The sequence below is a fragment of the Dysidea avara genome, chromosome 5 (assembly GCF_963678975.1).
Source record: "Dysidea avara chromosome 5, odDysAvar1.4, whole genome shotgun sequence".
In the NCBI taxonomy this organism is placed as follows: Eukaryota; Metazoa; Porifera; class Demospongiae; order Dictyoceratida; family Dysideidae; genus Dysidea; species Dysidea avara.
The window spans coordinates 24,620,363-24,642,068 of NC_089276.1; the positions used below are offsets into that span (position 1 = coordinate 24,620,363).

The following is a 21,706-nucleotide window of genomic DNA, read 5'->3' on the forward strand; positions in this document are numbered from 1 at the left end:
TTTTATTACAAATCTGTGTGTATATCGACGGTTTTCTAAAATTAGGTCACATATTATATAGTTATACAACAGCCACGAGTGCTCTGCCTGATATAAACGCATGAGCCTGAGGGCCGTTAGGCCCGAAGGCAAGTGTGTTTATACAGGCAGAGCACGAGTGCACATTGTATAACTGTTATGTACCACTCACCTAATAGGTGGGGAGAGTCTCACAAGACAGCTGTAACACTTATAAAGGCCAGGTTTCTAACATCGATTGTGGGTAACCAAACCAGACATTGCGATGACGTTCCCCCTGCAGTACTGCAGCCACCTGAGATATTGAAAACTAGTACGCTATGGGTTATATCACTAACCTGCATTTGCCGTTCGACTCTCATCATGTAGTGCTCAGCATGCCAGCGTGCCATATAGACTAAGCACCAGACTAAGCACCAGACTAATCACCATAGTGATTCCCTCGAGCGAAAAAAAGCAGCTAAATAGACAGTTTAAGTTAACAAAACCTAACTACTAAACGATACTAGTCTAATTCTTACTATTTACACTGGCTAAACTCGAATCTGGTGGCATGACAAAACTGGTTACCACAATCGAACATAAAGGTTAGTATTATTTAGAATATTTTTATTGAGTCATTGTCGAAGTGGAAGTTTAATCTGGGCTAAGATGGCACCAGACTAGTAAGGTGTATAAGTACGTTTATATATGTAGACTAGAGTTGTGGCCACCCGTGTTGGCTTTTTCAATCGCCATTGGCTACTTGAAAACATTATACGTATTGGTGATGTTATGGCCCACAATCGACCTTTACATGTCAGGCTATAAAAGAATTCGAGTGATCTGTGAAGTGTCTTTCCACCTATTAGGTGAGGTGTCGTAGTGGTCTTCGCCACCGGCACTTGTGCTATGCTGCACAAAAACCGCAGCCAGTGCAATATCTGTATATTGCACTGCGGTCGGTGCATTATAACTTATAATGCACTCGTTGTGGTCTACAAAACCGCAACCAGTGCGTTATAAGTTATAATACACTCGCTGCGGTCTGCAGCAGTGCAATATACAAATTATGGCACTGGCGGTGCCTTTGAACTGCCCACACAGTGTGGTACATACTGTTGATAAATCCCAAGCCAAAGGTGAGGAGTTTATATCAACAATTATTTCTGATGACTGCGTATATGTATAGGTAAGACATGCATTGCTAGGAGTCTTATGAAGGTTAATAGCTTAACCGTGGTTAGCATACAAAGAATCACGCACGCCTCCAGCCAATCACGCACGTGATGCAGAATGCGCCATTTGTTGACTCGTGTGATCGAACTTCAACTTGTCATGCGTAAAACTGTGAGACTGAGAACAATGGCATTTCTACCTCACTGAAGCGGAACGATATCCTACAGTAGGTTTTTGTCTCCCCGTGAACCACTGTGACAGCCTTCAGATTGTGACCATAAAGATGTTCAAGCAAGTTTCACTAGTTGATCGATAGTGCTCTGGCCGTGGTGGCACTGATACACACAAACAGATCAATAAGTGATTCTTTCGATCGATCCCCCAGTATCATCTTGCCGGGTGAGTCGTCACCTACCACCAGAAGTTCCCACAAACCAGTCACCAGTTTAATACCGTGCCTCCTCCCGGCCTTCACACAGGAAGGGAGTGAAATATAGTAAATCCTGGGGATAGGTGTAGAGGGTATCTGGCCTGTTAGGGTAAGGTTGTTGGAATTTTCTTTTTAAAGGAATTTAGGCATGAGCTGACCACAAATTAAATTGGATTTCACATTTCTTGTGTTTTTAACCCGTAGGAGGGGAATAAAATAAAGGGGATGTTAGCTAGGCTTGGTTCAGTGAGGGACAGGTGGATTGGCAGCTACATCAATAGCACTCAACATGAGCTACGTCGGTAGCACTCACAGACATGAGCTACGTCGCTAGCACTCACAGACATGAGCTACGTCGGTAGCACTCACAGACATGAGCTACGTCGGTAGCACTCACAGACATGAGCTACGTCGGTAGCACTCACAGACATGAGCTACGTCGGTAGCACTCACAGACATGAGCTACGTCAGTAGCACTCACAGACATGAGCTATGTCGGTAGCACTCACAGACATGAGCTACGTCAGTAGCACTCACAGGCATCAGCTACGTTGGTAGCACTTACAGACATGAGCTACGTTGGTGGTAGCATTCACAGACATGAGCTACGTTGGTAGCACTCACACATGAGTTACATCTCATGCATAAGCTGTATCACTACATATCACGATGTGAGCAATGTTGGAAACACTCAAATGGGGTAAGTTGGTACTTAAACATGGGCTAAATCTCACAATGTGAGCTACATCGGTAGCACTCACGCATCAACTACGTCAGTAGCACTCACAGACATGAGCTATGTCGGTAGCACTCACAGACATGAGCTACGTCAGTAGCACTCACAGACATGAGCTACGTCGGTAGCACCCATAGACACAAGCTACGTTGGTAGCAGTCACAGACATGAGCTACGTTGGTAGCACTCACAGGCATCAGCTATGTCGGTAGCACTTACAGACATGAGCTACGTCGGTGGTAGCACTCACAGACATGAGCTACGTTGGTAGCACTCACACATGAGCTACATCTCATGCATAAGCTGTATCACTACATATCACAATGTGAGCAATATTGGAAACACTCAAATGGGGTAAGTTGGTACTTAAACATGGGCTACATCTCACAATGTGAGCTACGTCTGTAGCACTTATGTATCAGTTACGCCAATAGTACTCAAACATGAGCTATGGCAATAGCACTCAAACATGAGCTATGCCTGTAGCACTCAAGCATGAGCTATGTCGGTAGCACTCAAAACATGAGCTACGTTGGTAGCACTCAAACATGAGCTATGCCTGGAGCACTCAAACATGAGCTACGTTGGTAGCACTCATCACACATCAGTTATGCTGGTAGCACTCAATCATGAGCTTCGTCAGTAGCACTCACACATGAGCTATGCCAGTAGTACTCACACCTGAGCTATGCTGGTAGCTCTCAATACGTCAGTAACGCTCAGACATGAGCTACATCAGTGATAGCCGGACACAAGCTATGTTGGTAGTACTGATGAAAGGAGGCAAGTTGGTGCTCAAACGTAAGCTACATATCACAATGGGAGCTATGTTGGCAACACTCAAATGGTACTTAACATGAGCTGCATCTTGCGGTGCAGACTATGCTGGTCGCACGAGCTGCATCGGTGGCATTCAAACATGAGCTACATTGGTGGCACTCACACATCAGTTACATCAGTAGTACTCACATGAACTATGTCAGTAGTACTCAAGCATGAACTGTGTCAGTAGTACTCAAACATGAGCTGCGCTGGTAGTGCTGAGATGAGGTAAGTTGGTACTCAGACATGGGCTGCATGTCACAATGTGATGAGCTATGTCGGTAGCACTCAGACATGAGCTACATCGGTAGCACTCTTGCATCGAGGACTTTGGGCATACATTTCTGGCAGATCACTCGTGCCTGGCAGATCACTCGTGCCCATGTTATAACTACGAAATTCGCATACCTAACTGTGCAATATCTTGAGTGAATGAGATACACGCACTGGTACCACTCAAACAAGAGCTACGTTGGTAGCACTCAAACACGAGCTGCATCGGTAGCACTCACACATGGGCTACGTCAGTAGCACCCACATTCACTAGTACACAAACCTGAGCTACGTCGGTAGCACTCAATATGTCAGTAATACCCAGACATGAGCTGTCAGTAACACTCAGCCATGAACTACATCAGTAGTAGCCAGACATCAGCTATGCTGGTAGTACTGAAACGAGGTAAGTTGGTACTCAAACATGAGTTATATATCACAATGCGAGCTACGTTGGTAGCACTCACACAGGAGCTATGTCAACATAAGCTATGTCGGTAACACTCAAACACGAGCTATATATGTTGGCTGAAATGAAGTAAGTTAGTACTCAGACATGAGCCACATATCACAAGGTTAGCTACGTTGGTAGCACTCACACATGTGCTACGTTGGTAGCACTCAAACATGAGCTACGTTGGTAGCACCCAAACATGAGCTACGTCGGTAGCACTCAAACATCAGCTACGCCATTAGCACTCAAACATAAGCTACGTCGGTAGCACTCACACATGAGCTTCGTATGTCGGTAGCACTCACACAAGCTATGTCAGTGGTACTCAAACCTGAGCTACATCAGTAGCACTCAACAGGTCAGTAACACCCAGATACAAGCTGTCAGTAACACTCAGATGTGAGACATCGGTAGTAGCTAGACATGAGCTATGCTGGTAGTACTAAAATGAGGTAAGTTTGGACTCAAACATGAACTACACATCACAATGTGAGCTACGTTGGTAGCACTCACACAGGAGCTACATCGGTAGAACTCAAAATGAGCTATGCCGGTAGCACTCAAACACAAGCTACGTCGGTAGCACTCAAACATGAGCTATATTGGTGGTACTGAAATGAGGTAAGTTGGTACTTGAACACGAGCTACATATCACAACGCGAGCTACATATCACAACGCGAGCTATGTTGGTAGTACTCACACATGAGCTATGTCAGTAGCACTCAAACATGAGCTACGTCCGGAGCGCTCAAACATCAGCTACACCGGTAGCACTTACACATGAGCGGTGTCAGTAGCACTCACATGAGCTATGTCGGTAGTATTCAAACATGAGCTACGTTGGTAGCACTAAAAAAATCAGCTACGCCAGCATCATTTAAATATGAGCTATGTCGGTAGCACTCAATATGTCAGTAACACTCAAACATGAGCTACATCAGTAGTAGCCAGACATGAGCTATGTTGGTAAGTTGATACTAAAACATGAGCTACATCTCACAATGTGAGCTATGTTGGTATCACTCACATGTGCTACATCAGTAGCACTCAAACATGAGCTACATCAGTAGCACTCAGGTTTGAGCTACGTTGGCAGTACTCAAACACGAGCTACATCCGTAGCACTCGAACATGATCTACGTCCGTAGCACTCAAACACGAGCTACATCAGTAGCATTCAAACACGAGCTACGTCAGTTGCACTCAAACATGAGCTACATCCAGATATGAGCTACATTGGTAGCTCCCATACATGAGCTATGTCGGTAGCACTGAGATGGTGGAAGTTGGCAGCACTCAATTATGAGTGATGTCATTAGCACTCACACACGAGCTATCTCAGTAGCACTCAAACATGAGCGACATTGGTATACGGGAGCTACGTCAGCGCTCAAACAAGGGCTACACTGGTAGCACTCAAACATGAACTGTCTACACATGAGCTACCTCGGTAGTACTTGTAAGTTGTAACATGAGTTATGTCAGTAACACGCGAACATGAGCTACATCAGTAGCACTTGTAAGATGAGTAGCACCTGACTGCATCAACCACAGACATGCAAGTTGGGAGCTCATAGTCACACATCAGCAATGTCGATCGGTAGCACCTGCCGCATTAAATGGGACAATTACATTGCAATCACACATCTACTACGTGTGTCTGATTGCATCAATTGTAGTAAATATATGACAGCTACTTTGGTAACTCAGCTGGTACACTCACACTTCAGCAATGTTGGTAACACCTGCAGCTGACTGCAATAAATGTGACACTGCTGGTAGTGCTCTTCAGTCACGTTTGCTACGACATTAGTACCTGGGTACATCAATCCCAGTAAAATTAACGTGGATATCACAGTACAGTCACACATCAGCTACCCAATTATCAATCACCGTCAATGTGACCTGTCATCACACATCTACACGGCAGCTATATTGCAGGCATCAGCTGCGGTTGAGGTGACTGCTACATCAGCAACACTATGCAGTCAACGTCCGTCTACATCAGTGGCAAAAAATTGGGACAGCTATACATTATTACCATGCACTGTAACTACAGCCACATATCAGCTATATTGTTAGCATGGGACCAGGTCACAACGAGGTGGCAGAAACATCAGCACAGCAACCATACCTCAGCTATGTCATCACCAGACTGCACCATGATCAGCTGCAGTGAACAAGACAACTAGACCAGTAACATCATACAGTTTATACTGTTAGCATCAGACTATATCAATTACAGAGGAGGTGGCATCAGACCATATCAATTACAATAAAGGTGGCAGAAACATCTGGCCTTTCTATGCTGGTCAGTATCAACAACCATTACCTAATTGCAGCTCCTAACGGCGCTACTGGCATGGCTTGCATCAAGGTGGCCAGGTCAACCACAAATAGGTAGACACACGTGCTAACACTTAACAGCGCCTATCAAAGGTGACAAGACCTCATCTGGGCAACAAGAAAACTAAGCTCAAACAACATGATCATTTTGCACTTCAACTAGCCATTTAGTTATAACCAGTACTACCCAATTATGGGCTTTCTTTGAGCTATGGAACTCTCGCCCAGATAGGCTCGAGTTAGCTGCAAGGGCCAAAAATCCAACATCGAGTCATACAGATTACAACAAAGGCTCGAAAAGCAGCTACGCACCTGTCACCGACCTGCGCTGAGAGGGGATCACGTGACACCGGATCACGTGATGGAACAACCTGACCACCTGCCAAAAATATAAATGTTGATGCCACCAACATCAACAACCACAAAACGTGATTCGACAGATGTGCTAAATGAAGGTTAATACAGTAGAGGACACAAAAAACTTCCCATTTCGTTTCCGTTTCACGTCGGGAACGGAAGAGTTCCGTTTCCATCGATAAGCCATTCATTTGTAGCCATTAACTGGTTAACGTTCCGTTGCATTTAAACGTTACGCTATCCCCAATGATAAGTGCATGGATACAATAAATATGACTAAACGCTTGCGTTTGGCCACCTAAAGGCCTGTGCCAGCTTATCGCATACAATATTTCTGTACCTCATTTAGCTTATACGCAGCTATTGATCAAGACCAAGGCTACACTAGACCGCCACCACGATGCGTCGTTACGACAGAAACAGAGAAGTTTCTTTCTGTATATGATTCGCTATCATCAGTAACAGGTGACTTATTTACGTGTTTACTTTAATGCTATTGCTTTTTTTTCAGGATTCGCCAGCTCAAGAAGACCATCCCAGCAACGCCATCCATGACAATTCGTGACGTCTCACAAATATTATGTTATTACCATTTCTAACAAGATGCACGTATGTATGTAAGATTATTTACCTGAAGTGAACGTAAAGATCGTTACACGCATAGTTACATCTACAGCTAGTGATACGTTACTAAGTCATGAATGGTGGCACAATTGCCCGCTTTGTATTTGTGGCGGTATATTTTCCTGCTTTGTTGCAACGTAATAATGGTGTACAACGATTATACAAAGCTAAGAATCCTTTATTACCTATACCAAAGCAAGCGACCTCCTACTATTGCCCTACTCTTACGGAACGAAGGAATTGAAGCAACAAGAAAAGGCGTGGCAAATTTTGAGAAGCGATTCTTGGCTACGGGAACAATTGCCAGGCGCCAGGGGAGTGGAAGGAAGACTGTTATAACAGAGGAGATACAGCAAGCAGTGGAAGCACAAATGCGCAGAAATGATGAAACCACTGCCAGCCAGCTACACGTACTGTTAACAGCACTTAGTTACCAGCTAAGCTTACGAACAGTCTTGAGATGCAGAAGCTTGCTAGGGTGGACGTTCAGAGGCAGTGCGTATTGCCAGATTATAAGAGAAGTGAACAAGATAAAGCGATTAGAGTGGTGCCAGCATTATAAGGATGACGACTTTGCTGATGTAGTGTTTTCTGATGAATGCAGCATACAACTGGAAAGCCATCGTCGGTTTAGCTGCAGAAAAAGGGGAGAATTACCCAAGAACAAACCTAGGTACTGTAAACATTTACCATGCTAACACGTTCACAGAGCAAAGCATCCAGTCAAGATACATGTTTGGGCTGGTATCAGCATGAAGGGCCGTACAGGTATTTGCATCTTTGAGGGGATAATGAATGGTGAAAAGTATTGCACAATACTAAGGAGAACATTATTATCATTTTTAAAGGATGTGTACCCATCAAGACACCGTTTTATGCAGGACAATGACCCTAAACATACATCAGTTTGTAAGCTGTATTACGTATTCACTTAGTAACTACCTGTTGTAGGTGCAGCCAAAGATTTCTTTAAAGATAATAAAATTACATGGTGGAAAACCCCTCCAGAGTCACCTGATTTAAATCCAATAGAAAATTTGTGGCACGAACTAAAAGAATATTTGCGTAGGGAAGTAAAGCCAAGAAACAAAGAGGAACTTAAGCAAGGTGCTATGGAGTTTTGGGATACCGTTATGGGAGAGAAGTGCAGGAAATATATTAGACATTTTAAAAAAAGTTATTCCTAGAGTAATTGAACTTGAAGGTGCGGTAACTGATTATTGAACACATAATACATTAGATGATAGTATATTCAATATTGTACAACCTATAAAATTAATATTAAACAAGGGCATATCAAACAAACTGTGAAGCCATTCAAGAGTTAATAACATATTGTCTACTGCAAGTTTAACCGTAGGTTAAACAGGGTTAACTAGCAGGACAGACTTGGTGCTACCTGTAAGGGCACCCAAACCGGTTAGACAACCCCCAGTGGGTGCATTCCTACCATTCAGGCGCTCACTTCAAAGTAGGCCCCACAGAGCGCAGACACATTTGCGTAAACACGCTGCCGAAGTTGTTGTTCGTGTTCTGCTCTTCTCCCATCCCTCCCTCCCACTTAATTCTTTCCATTAGCCAAGGGTACATTGGTTAATGTGACATGGGCAGTGCTCATTACTTTGTTGGCTGGGTTAGACCCAAATGTCTCTTGAAGTATGTCAGGCTAGTTTTCTAGGAACAATTTGAGCCTGAAACTTATGCTAACAGTACATGCCGGTCACGGTTTAAGACCGTCATTATAAGATCAGCCAGGCATGTCTCACAGGCTCTTCTGATTCCATTTAAAGCCTGTCGGTTGAGCACCACAATACGCCCATAATCCCACTACCAGATCGACTCATCGCTGACATATGTCCTGATTCTAGTTAATGTACTCAATACCATATAGCAGGGCTTTTTTGTGGGGTGAAATTTTTGAGATTGACCCATGAAAAGTTTCCACCTCAATATTTGTAGCTTGATCAAAATGCCATTGTATCCAAAAATGTAAACCTTTCCAAGTTTCAGAAGGAAAAATATTCCCCCCCTCAAAAAAACCTGCTGTATGGTATGAAAACTATTTAGGGGTGGTCCACAATTTTCAGCTGTTTCGCGAGCATACAAACCGTACGCTAGGGGGGAGGGGGTAAAATCACATGTATGCTTTTTAAAAATGCTGATCATGTGAGTTGGAAAGAAATCCGAATGCAGTGATAAGGCTCTAGTAAGCACTACTTCTACTTCATGCAATTCAGTGTCCAATTAAACGGTGAACTAAGCGAGCTCATGCTGTTAATGAATGGGCCCAAGCCAACACATGTGCTTTGGCGAACTCTGGAAAACAGTGCCAGGGCTAGGTTAAGCTAGCTAGCTACCAATGAAATGAGGCTTTATAAGCTGAAAGCAAAGATAAACCATGTTTCAAACTACAGGTAGGAACAGTTATCAGCGTGATAACACATACTACAGGCTTTATATACTTTTATAACAGTACTGACTTACTTATTTTTCTTTAGTCTTAGTCTATATAGCAATTAACACTGATAAACGATTACAATTGAATGACATCTAGCTACACTGGTTGTTGCTTTTGTTTAGTATCTGCAGAAGGTGTTGTTGTGGGTTTAGGAATACTATTGGGTATGGGAGGCTGGATTATGTGGGTACTAATTTGTTCACACTACATAGTTGTGGTAGTTGTGGTAGTTGTGGGTTGCCCATAGAGAAAACCTGTCTCTGCAGAGTGTACCCACATCTCCTGACTCCAGTCCACTTCAGAACACCCTACAGACTAGTACTGCTGTTGCTACTGCCAGTGATATGGTTTTGTATGAACACATCGAAGATGGCCAAGAACAAGTTGTTTCTATGATCTGTATGTACACATTTGCAAATGTGCATCAGGTTAATACTAATGTCTGCTGTGTGTAGGAACATTTCCTTCAGGATATCAGCTTCAAAAGCATCTAAATGATAAGTTGCCTAAAAGACAAAACAAACACCATACATGAATTTTGCAATATTAAAGTGTCTGGGTGTTTGTTCTGCTATACAATACATCCATGTGTCAACAATTATACAGTACGCTTTTGGCTGGGGGGAGGGGGTCAGAAAAAAGAGTACTCTTTGTACGCTTACAAAAAAGCTGAAAATTGTGGACCACCCCTTACTTGTCTGCAACTTAATATTTTTCAAGTAACACACTGTATTTTCATGTAAACACTCACAAATTCTGCTTGACTTTAGTAGTATAAATACAAGTTATAGCAATGCCTGCAGAAAGTTTTCACCTAGAGTTTAGCGCAAACGTTTACAGGCTTCAGTAATAGAGGTATAGCATCTCTTCCATGTGCCTTCAAATTGGGTTGGGCATTGGTGGTAACGGGGGAACAGTCGGAAGATGGCCTTTTTTAGTTCAAATAGCTCTGTCTGTGGCAAGGCTGGCAAACCACCATGAATACCACTGGGAGTGCATCGTATCATAATATCAGTTCCAAAAAAAGCTTCTTTAGCTAGCTTTTGGGCCAAGTTACCAGCATTTGACTCATCTAACAGCTTAGGGTATTTTTCCAGCACCTTACTGACGGGAAGAAGTTTGTGGCTTTATATTGCTGAAGAAGGCAATACATTGTGGTTGGCAGAAACCGGATTTAAACCCAATGGCTCTGGAGGATTGGAACTCTGAGGATTAGATGATGAATTATCAGCAACCATATATTGTGGTGATTGGTATGGCTCAGCCTGTGGTGGTGTTGTTCTCTGATATTGCTGTGACATTTTTGCTGCTTGATATTGCTGTGACGTTGTTGCAGCCTGATATTGTTGTGATGTTGCTGCTACTGCTTGAAATTCAGGTGGTGGTGGTGTGGCTTGAAATTGAGATGGTTGGTATTTCCACTGATGTTGTGGTGACCAGTACTGGGAATAGAAGTTGTTTTCTATCATTGTCTTCATCATCTGCTGCATGTGCACAACCTGCTCCAGCTTAACAAGCCGCACTTCTATTTCCTCAACCCTGTCTGTGAGTTGTACATCTGTATCATCCTGATCTGGGATACACAGCAGCTAATTGTAATAAATTATTTAACATTTTACCTGATTCCACAATTTCCATATTTTCCTCAACATCATTAATTTCATTATCAATATTGCCATACTCTTCAGGCTTGCTATTCGTGTTCTCTTCAGTAGAGGCTATCTTTACTTCATCACTGCTAGAGACAACCTTGCCCCCATGATTTGATATGGCTAGTATAAAGCAGTCGTCAGGCTCTTCACTCTTCTTTTTACCTATAGAACATTTGAATTTATACAAGTATATAGGTATTATGGATACCTCACCTTTCCCTTTCTTGCTTGGCACATCTTTCACTATGATTATGATGAGTATTGCTACATGATAACTAGACCACTATGCATATCATTGAACTTACAATCTTTTTTTTCTTTCTTCACTTTTTTGCTTGGTCCATTTGCTACAGAATTACCATATAAATAATAGTTAAACATATACATAGATAATAGTTAAACATATACATAGCATTAACTTACATTCTATACTATCTGTGACTTTTTTTCTTTTCTTTTTTTCTTTTGCTGTTAGTGAGTAGAACAGGATACTTTGATTGTGTGGCAGCCAATTAGATATTATACAACTTACAATTTCTCTTTGTTCCTTTGTTTGGTGGCAAAAAGTCACTGTCATTATCTTTATCTACAAGCATGGATTGTCATTTTAGAATTGTGCTCACTGGCACATACCTGTATAGGATGTCAAGCTCCTTTCAGCCAGCTCAACTTGCTCTTTTGATCCTGTGTGAACATTGGAGAAGTAACTAACAGTGATCCCAAGGTATTCAGGTGTAAGCAATATTAGGACAAATATTGACTAATCTTTTCCCAAGTTAAAATACTGTACTCACATAGCAATTATAGCATACAGCTGGTAAGTAAAAAACTTGAGTTTTCAAGAATCACACTATTTCAGGGATAAAACCCTTTGCATTCTGTCACTGATCTTTCTAAGCAAATCTACAAGCAATGTATAACATCATACTAGCTAGCTGCAGATAGAAATGTACAAAACTGAACAAGTGTACATGTAGTACTGAATATTTAACCTATTTATTAGCAGTTCTTAGAACAGAAAGCCATGTTTATCTACAAGCAATGAAGCCATGTACCACAATATAGACCACAATGTAGACACCACACCACAATCGTTAAGATCATGTAAAAACTTACCAGTCAACTCTAGTTTCCCGCACAACTTCTTCCCTTTGATGAGTAACTCAATCTCGCAGCCTTTCTCCAGCTGATTGAAAGCCGGTTTTTTAATGCTCTGAGTGTACGACTCACAAAGCGTCACCTTCTTCAGGCCACGATACGAGACAATGAATGTCTGCAACGGATCAATTTGCTAAAACAGCTGCAGGGTTGCATATTTATAAGATTGTACCTGTACTTGACTGTACAGTTCTCAGCGTCATCCTCTTTCTTTGCAGGGACCTACGATGTGTCAAGCTTCTTGCATAATTAGTGGGGTAGTTCGTTCCGGTTATGCTAATTATGATGTCAGTGTAGTAATTATAGTTGATTCTATCATATTCGTACAGAAGTCAGAGCGATGTGAACGTGTTAAAAGATTACCTTGTAAGTATCTATAAGTAATAGCTCGCTGAGCCTCTTTCTAACAGTAAACTAGTCTAACCTATATTCTTTCGCGTATTCGCTAGTTTCACTTCTGGTTTTTTTAATGAAACAAGACATACAACAAATGGTGTAATACATATAGCTAAGTGCATAAACACGCATCTTTGTAGAATATATACCTGTAAAAGAGCATACAAACAAGGTTAATATGGTTAGGAGATACGCCTGCATGGTGAGGCGTGTGCAGGCTGCTGCCGGTAGGACTGGCTCCACAGCTAGTTGATCTTCACGTTGTTCCCTGTAACGAGACTACACAGCAGAATAATAAAACCATGATAGTGGGGTGCTTTGGACAGTAGCTATTGTTATATCCGGTAGCTTAGTACCAGCGCATGAAACTGCCTTTACCGGTACTTTATTCATAATTTAAACTGTTGAATACGCACGATACTCAGTGGCTTAGTTTCGAGGGTGGGTACAGTAGTCTGCTGTTTCAAAGATAAAGGGGCTATACTAAACGTTCATGTTAGCTATGGATTTCCAAAAACCGCTTCGTGCTCGTGTCGTTTTCTGTTTCGTTTGACGTTTAAAGCCAGTGTGTAATCCATTTAGCTTATTAAATTAAAACGTGAAACAGAAACGAAATGGGAAGTTTTTTGTGTCCTCTACTGTAGGTTAACCGTGGTTAGCACACAAAGAATCACACACGCCTCCAGCCAATCACGCCCGTGATGCAGAATGCGCCATTTGTTGACTCGTGTGATCGAAATTCAACTTGTCGTGTGTAAAAGTGCCCCACCCACTCCCAACCCTGTTCTACAAATTCCACCACATACTCCCTTACTCCTAATAGACAAGGAATAAGGTGAAAGGTCAGACCCGTCTCTACACCACGGGCTATGGAACTCTCGCCCAGATAGGCTCGAGTTAGCTGCAGGGGCCAAAAATCCAACATCGAGTCATACAGATTACAACAAAGGCTCAAAAAGCAGCTACGCGCCTGTCACCGACCTGCGCTGAAAGGGGATCACGTGACACCGGATCACGTGATGAAACAACCTGACCACCTGCCAAAAATATAAATGTTGATGCCACCAACATCGACAACCACAAAACGTGATTCGACAAATGTGCTAACAGTGGATAAACAACCTGAAGGAATGATGTAATAATCACCGAGGCGGAGCCGAGGTGATTATTACATCATTCCTGAGGGATGTTTATCCACTGAAGAATCCTAGCAATGCATGTCTTAGTAATTTAGACAATGGCCTGTGGTGACTGGAATTTTGTTATGAACCCACAAAGTATGCAATTAGTTTGTTGAAGATTGTGGCTAGGTGTCTTACTAGGTTCCACCTGTCTACAGGTGTCTTACTAGAATTAGACAATGGCATGTCAAGAATGCTTTGATATTTGCAAAGTATGCAAGGTTTTTATTCTAGTAAGACACCTGTAAACAGGTGGAACCAAGTAAGACACCTAGCCACAAACTTCAACAAACTACATACTTTGTGGGTTCAAAACAAAATTCCAGTCACCACAGGCCATTGTCTAAATTACTAAGACATACATTGCTAGGATTCTTCAGTGGATAAACATCCCTCAGGCATGATGTTTTAATCACCTCGGCTCCGCCTCAGTGATTATTACATCATTCCTGAGGGTTGTTTATCCACTGAAGACTCCTAGCAATGCATGTCTTACCTATACTAAAACCCTGCATGCTTTGCAAATATCAAAGCATTCTTGACATGCCATTGTCTAAATCAGTGAAACACACCTAAGTAGCCATGGTTCATGCAATATTAATTAACACACACTGCATGAAATACAGGAGTACTAACACACAAACTAATATAAATAAAGGAACTACAGAGATTTTGAGATTGCTTGATACTAATGGCACGATCGTATTACGCATGTGCAACAGATATAACAAAATTCAAATATGCTGCTTAAATTTCATTGGCTAGTTGCTGCACATGCGCGACGTAGTCGTGTATCCAGCAACCTCAAAACCACTGTATAGTTTGGCATAGTAGACTTGCTCATAGGCTTTGAGTTTTGCTCACAATGAACAGTCAGTTGTGGCACCTAGTAATATATCCCCAGGACTTGTGCATTCATATCGAAGCAACGTTACCTGCTACCACCCATTCAACAAACATAGGACCAATGTTACATGTACCTGTTGCCACATATCATTGTAGATTTAAGGTATGTCTATGAAATGGTGGACTTTTACTGGCTGGGGTTATTAGTCACCCAGTGCAGTGTGGGCTATCAACCTACACTGGCTTGGGAGATTGACACCTATCACAGGCTGTTAGCCTGCTGCAAATATGCATCACAGCATTAGTGTGTCATGTACCTCAAACCACAAGCGAGTAATATATACCTAATCAAAAAACAGCCAAGCTGTAAAAAAAGGGTGCGGCCTCCAAAAAAAGCCAGGGTGAATAAAGATGTGAAATCTAAGGTGGCAGCCAAGAAATGGCTGTGATGGTAGGCTAATGACAAAATTTTAATAACAACAATTCGGGTGAATGTGTTCACTAGGATTCAGCACCAAATTCACCTGAATTGTCATTATTAAATTTTTTACCATTAACCTACCATCACTGCCATTTCTTGGCCGCCACCTTTGATTTCACATCTTTTTTCACCCTGGCTTTTTGGAGGCCACACCCTTTTTTACAGCTTGGCTGTTTTTTGAATAGAAATCACTTCTTTTTGTAATTTCATACCTAAAGCCAGCCCATGGCCAGCTTTAGGTGTTTCTTTTAACTTGTCTTTTTTTTACTACAGGAATGATGATTAGCTATGAGAGAAAAGATTCTGATGATTTGCTTAGCATGTACATTTAGGAATTATTATTTAATTTGCAATTGTGTTGATTGATCATAAAAATTAAGTAACACAGGTTGAACTTACAGGGAAATGTGTATGTAGCTGAAATTTCTATATACAGGGAGACTTGCAATGTAACTGTACTCTTAGACTACAGAGAGAATGGTTTGTAGTTGAACACTTCACAGAGTGACTTGTAGCTTGTAAACTCTTGTGACATAGCTGAACATTCCACGGAATACTTACAGGTGAACTCTTTACAAGGAGACTCAAAATGTTCTTGAACTCTCTGTGACTTGTTTAATTTCTAGTTGATTTCTCTACAGGGTAACTTATTTTTAGCTGATCTCTGTACAGGGTAACTTATTTCTACCTGAACACTCTTCAGGTTGATTTGAAATGTAGTTGGGGTGACTAGTTTATAGCAGATCTCTCTACAGATTGACTTTTACTACCGTAGACTCTGGTTATTAGGTGCATATTGCCTGTTAAGCACATATGGTAGACTTGTGCTAGACCCCTGTTTGTTAAGTACATACCCTGTATGGTTGAAATCGCCTCTGCCATCTCGTACTACATAGAATTGTTGTTAGAACGAATCAGGCATGTCACAGCACACTCGATGCCTCACCAGGCCAGTGTCTAGCCATCTGTGATAACGATAAGTTGTAACTGCATGCTACCTGACTTCTATAGATTTCCGTTACCACGACTGGAGCAAACTATTAACTAGTGTTCAAATCACTTGAAAACTGTAGTGGGCACAACTAAAGCCCTCCTAGCAAAAATTCCTTACCGTAATTTAAAAGTGCATGCGCTTAACAAGCATAGTAAATTTCACCTCCGAAAATTATAAGCGCATGCGCCTAATAACCGGAGTCTGTAGTAGCTGATTTCTCTACAGGGTGATTTGATTCTAGCAGATCTTCTACAGGGTGACTTTTTACTAGCTGATCTCTCTTAGACTACAGGGTGATTTGATTATAGCGGATCTTCTACAGGGTGACTTGTTTCTAGCTGATCTCTGTGATTTGCTTGCTCACAAATTGACTAATTTCTAGTGATTTTTTTTTGTAGCTGAACTACCCACAAGGTGACTTATTTCTGGCTGATCTCTCTACAGTGTGATTTGTTTCTTACAGTGGCCCTAAAGGTCACGTCATGCGTCAATATCTAAGCAACAACATCTATGCGATGATTCACAATATCCACGTGACATTAGACGATAACTATGTGACGGTAGGCAATAATTACATGATGATAGACGATCATAGGCGTAGCAACCCGGGGGGCTGGAGCACCCCTTACGATTTTGTGATTGTAAATTCAAAAAAGATCGTGATACTCTATTAGAGTAGTCAGTCACTCTAATAAAGCAGTCACAGTATTCAGAGAAGCAGCGTAGAAAACTATGAAGTTGTGAATAAGGATTTTTATGTGCTTTATCAGTGATACAATTTATATTATTCACGCAATTCTTAGCAGGTGATGACCTTTTTTTTTTTTTTTTTTTTTTTTCTTTTACTCCAAAGTAGAGCCCCCCTATCTAAAAATATCTTGCTACGCCTATGACAATTACCTATGCGACAATAGTGATGCGATGATTGACAATAATCGCACGACAATAATGATGAGACAATCACATGATCAATGATAATGTATCACTGGCTGCATGTTGCTACTTGGTCTGTTCAAAGTTGAAATTTGTTATTGCTGCTGCTGCTGTTGCTGATGTTGTTTAATAATAATATTGTTGTTCCTCCTTGTAGCTTGCTTGTTGCATCTTACTATTCAAGTGTTGCAACTTGCAGCAAGCTACAAACAACAACAGCAAGCTACAAGGAGAGCAGCAGCAGCAGCAGCAGCAGCAGCGATAACAGCAGCAGCGATAACAGCAGCAGCAGCAGCAGCAACAACCACAGCAACAGCAGCAACAACCACAGCAGCAGCAATAACTAATTTCATCTTCAGACCAAGTAACAACATGCATCCAGTGATCGTTGTACAAAATTATCATCGATCACTTAATCGTCTCATCATTATTGTCGTGTGGTTATTGTCAATCATCGCATCACTATTGTCGCATAGGTAATCGTCTATCATCGCATAATTATTGTCTACAGTCACATAGTTATTGTCTATAACGTCACATGGATGTTGTCCATCGTCACGTAGATGTTGTCACTTAGATATTGGCGCATTGCGCGAACTTTAGAGCCACCGTAGTTTCTCACCAACCTCTCTACGGGGAGATTTTATTTCTAACCGATCTCTCTACAGGGTAACTTCTAGCTGATTTTTCTGCAGTGTGATTTGTTTCTAGCTGACTTCTCTACAGGTTGACCTGATCTCTCTACTGGCTGCTGACCTAAAGTCTAGCTGAACTGTCTACAGAAATGTAGTTGAACTCTTCATAGGGTGATTTGTTTCTAGCTGATCTCTGTACAGGGTGATTTGCAATTGTTTCTAACTGATCTCCACACAGGATGATTTGTTTCTAGCTGATCTCTACACAAGGCGATTTGTTTCTAGCTGATCTCTCTCTACAGGGTGACTTGTTTCTAGACGAACCCTCTACAGAGTGACTTATTTCTAGCTGAACTCTCTACAGGGTGATTTATTTGTACGATAGTGTTTCTAGATGAACTGTCTATGTGGTGACTTGTTTCTAGCTGATCTCACTCCAGGGTGTTTTTTTTTTTTTTTTGGTAGCTGAAGTCTACATAGGGCGACTTATTCTAGCTGATCTCTCCACAGGTTGATTAGTTTGTAGATGAATTCTCTTTATACAAAACCAGCTGATCTCTCTACAGGGTGACTTGTTTCTAGCTAATCTCCTTACAGGATGACTTATTTCTAACTGATCTCTCTACAAAGTGATTTGTTTGTAGCTGATCTTTCTACAGGGTGATTTGTTTATAGCTGAACTCTCTACAGGATGACTTGAAATGTAGTTGAGATATAAAAAATAATGTCGTGATATATCGTATGTTGGCTATATTGCCCAGCCTACTCTACATTGTGACTTGTTTATTATATAGGGTAGCTGAACTCTCTACATGGTGACTTGTTTGTAGCTGAACACTCTACTGGGTGACTTGATTGTAGTTGAACTCTCTTTTGGGTGACTAATTGTTAGCTGAATTCTCTGTCATGGTGAATCGTTCTAATAGAGAGACTTAATATGTAGCTGAATGTTTTATTAGGGTGACTGCACTATTAGAGTATCTCAATCACACACTTGTTACACCTAGTTCACTTTTGTAGTGCTCTTAGTAAACACTGAAAGATCATTCTAAAATAATTAATCTATCTCTGATTATTTTCAGCTGATTTCATTAACTAGTTTGCTTGGTAAGCATGGCAAGTAATACTTTTTTATTAGCAAACATCGATCGTGCACATTTTACACATGGTTGGCGTTTTTGTTATAACTCCATGACTGTTAGTGCAATTTCTTTCAAATCACAAAAGATTTGCGCTACGATGGTTTCTCCCTGAACAGACCAATTTTCGAGTCAATCCTTCAAGCAGTTTATCTGCGGCTATGGCAAAAAAATGCTATTGCATTTTTCGAAAATCGTGTATAACTCACTTGTTCTTTATCCGATGTGTACGAAATTTTGACTATGAACATGCTGCATTACATTCTTACAGCCCTCCAAATTTGAAGAAAATCAACTAAAGCATGCATGAGTTATGTATAGTGATTTTTCTAAGCATTGTGAAAAGAAGAAAATATGAAGAAACTAAGACGAACTTTGAAGACACATATCTCAGTGACGGCTAGGGAGATTCAGCTCATATTTGAAACGTAAGGTGCCCCACCCCGAGGGAATTTCCACAGCGAAAATGGTAATTTCCGATCAAGCACTATCGAGCCACAGATGCGTGAAACGGTGTTTTCTTGGTTCCTGTAAATTACACGCTTGTCTGTCGCACGCCCGCACTGGCTGTACTTGGCCACACAACACACTATCATGTGTCTTGATATGTAATAGTTATATCACAGCTGCGAGGGATTTTGCTGATGTATACACCCGAAGCACAAGGTCCGCACGGCCAAGGGCTAAGGGTGTATACTGTATATCAGCAAAACCCGGCACATAAGTGATATATATATCACTCTAGACACACTCACCTTATACGTAGGTGAAAGAACTACAGAGCACTCACTCTGTTCCTTTTGTACATCAGTATCTCATGGTTGATGGTGGATTTAATAGCGTGGGCTAATAGCCATTAGAATGTTGTCCATATGTCATTATGCTTTACGTACAGCACCAGAAAAATTGCAATTGTTGTTTTCTAAATTAAGCCTACTGACTTCGCTATTGAGACAATAAGTAAGTTAATATGCATATTAAGTTAAGTAGTTAGGAGTATAAGTTACTCACCTAGTTGTCTTCTTATGTGGTCTGCTCATAGCTGACACATAGTAGGTAGAAATGTGCATCTCCACATGTTGCCTAAGCGATTATTTTATTGATTAATTGTCAACTAGATAAAACTTAGTGACTACATTGAGCAGCTGTAACTTATAAACCCAAATCCATAATTAAACACTCAATGTAACGAGTCAAAGCGTATTGTATCTTTGAACTGGTTGGGCATCAAATCAAAACCATGAACAAACCACGTTTCCATGATATTGCCCAGGTAATGTCTAAATATTGCCCTAGAATATGTAAGTTAAACCCTGAGTGGTGCCTTTGAACGCCCAAGCTAAAGTGGTAGATACAGTATATAGTGTGCTTGCCAGGTCTACAATTAGCATGCCCCATAGCTTAATCTGCTGTGTAGCTAAGTAACAAGATCAAGACACTCTTATAATATAACAGTTACTGCCATGTGTGCATGTATTTCATAGTTATGCTCTAACAATAAAATGTTTGTAAATAATTTAAAATGAAAAAGGTTCTACTTGTAGCAATAAAAGGTAGTGAAACAAGACTTCAGCTTGTGACAACATGCCAATTTAGGGATTTTCCCACAGCACTACAATGCCAAATAGGGACTTTTCTTCATAGCTATTGTACCATCAAATCTTGTTTTACTATTTTTATCGCTGGAACTCTACTTCACTTTTAAATTAATAATTGTGACTGTCTCAGCAAAACCCAACTTGTTTGCACAATTTTGGAAAAAGTTATTTTCTCAGCATTATTTGCAGTGTCCAAGGAATGAATAACCAATGTTTCAGCCTTCTGTGGTAAGTAATTTTGGAATTATAGTGCTAGACAGTAGGAAGAACAAGAAAATTGATTTGTACAGTGACTGTACCAAAAATAAACTACATTCGCAGCCATAACTTCCATGTGGATTAGTCTGCAATGTTGCACCTTGGCTTAAAATGTTCACCATAGATTAGCACATCAGCCAAGGTATAGTGCTAGCCCTGTAGTCACATGTGCATATGGATATGAAGGCGGTTTAGTAGAAGAAATGATGACGATCTTGTTTACGTTTCCCGCATCATTACAAACACGTGACACACATACCGTTGGAGCTACAGGAACAAAGCAAAAAATGTTTGAACTCTCCATGAGTAGGTGAATGAGTCTTCTTTCTTTGAGTAATGGCCTGATAAAAACTTGCATATTTTTCTTTGTAGCATGCCTAATGTTTCGAATTATTTTTAAATTTTGTTTTTCTAGACACATGTTTGTGCAAACAAGTAGGGTTTTTGCTGAGATGGTCACAATTTTTGCACTAGTATATATAAATTGGTCAATTATTTTCTTTAATTCACCACTCACTGTACATGAATGAACCCTATTATAAGTGTTCACTTTGATCTTATTGCTATTAGTCGGATCTGTGCTCATTTAAATGAAAAAGAAGACGCTAAGGAGTATTATACCAAGGTACTGTATGTTAATTGCATTGTTATATGTAACATCATATTGTAGGAATTACTGTACTGAGTTATTAAGGATCACAAAATCTTTCATGCACTGTATGCTTATTTTTGGATGCTAATACAGTACATTAAGCATC

At 41.0% G+C, this 21,706-nt stretch overlaps 2 protein-coding genes across 2 annotated transcripts in view; one reads left to right on the top strand and one right to left on the bottom strand.

Annotated features, from left to right (window-relative positions):
- Window positions 1-21,706, top strand: part of LOC136255785 (small glutamine-rich tetratricopeptide repeat-containing protein alpha-like) — a 149,477-nt gene that overhangs the window by 25,463 nt on the left and 102,308 nt on the right. The window contains exon 7 of the mRNA XM_066048677.1: window positions 21,519-21,573. Within this exon, the coding sequence (XP_065904749.1) occupies window positions 21,519-21,573 (55 nt within the window). The remainder of the gene's footprint in view (window positions 1-21,518; window positions 21,574-21,706) is intronic.
- Window positions 11,076-12,690, bottom strand: LOC136256452 (uncharacterized). The gene is made up of 8 exons (XM_066049411.1): window positions 12,676-12,690; window positions 12,446-12,602; window positions 11,963-12,013; window positions 11,862-11,915; window positions 11,753-11,797; window positions 11,635-11,676; window positions 11,543-11,572; window positions 11,076-11,491 (listed from the first exon to the last, which is right to left on the bottom strand). Exons 1-8 carry the CDS (start codon window positions 12,688-12,690, stop codon window positions 11,241-11,243), a joined length of 645 nt encoding a protein of 214 aa, XP_065905483.1. The 3' UTR covers window positions 11,076-11,240.

Bases quoted from the DNA above. Each gene is read 5' to 3' on its own strand.
- LOC136256452 (XM_066049411.1), bottom strand. The intron at 11,573-11,634 runs GTAAGTTCAATG...TCATAATCATAG, and splicing joins GAAGAAAGAAAAAAAAGATT to TGAAAGATGTGCCAAGCAAG. The intron at 11,492-11,542 runs GTGAGGTATCCA...AATGTTCTATAG, and splicing joins GCCAAGCAAGAAAGGGAAAG to GTAAAAAGAAGAGTGAAGAG.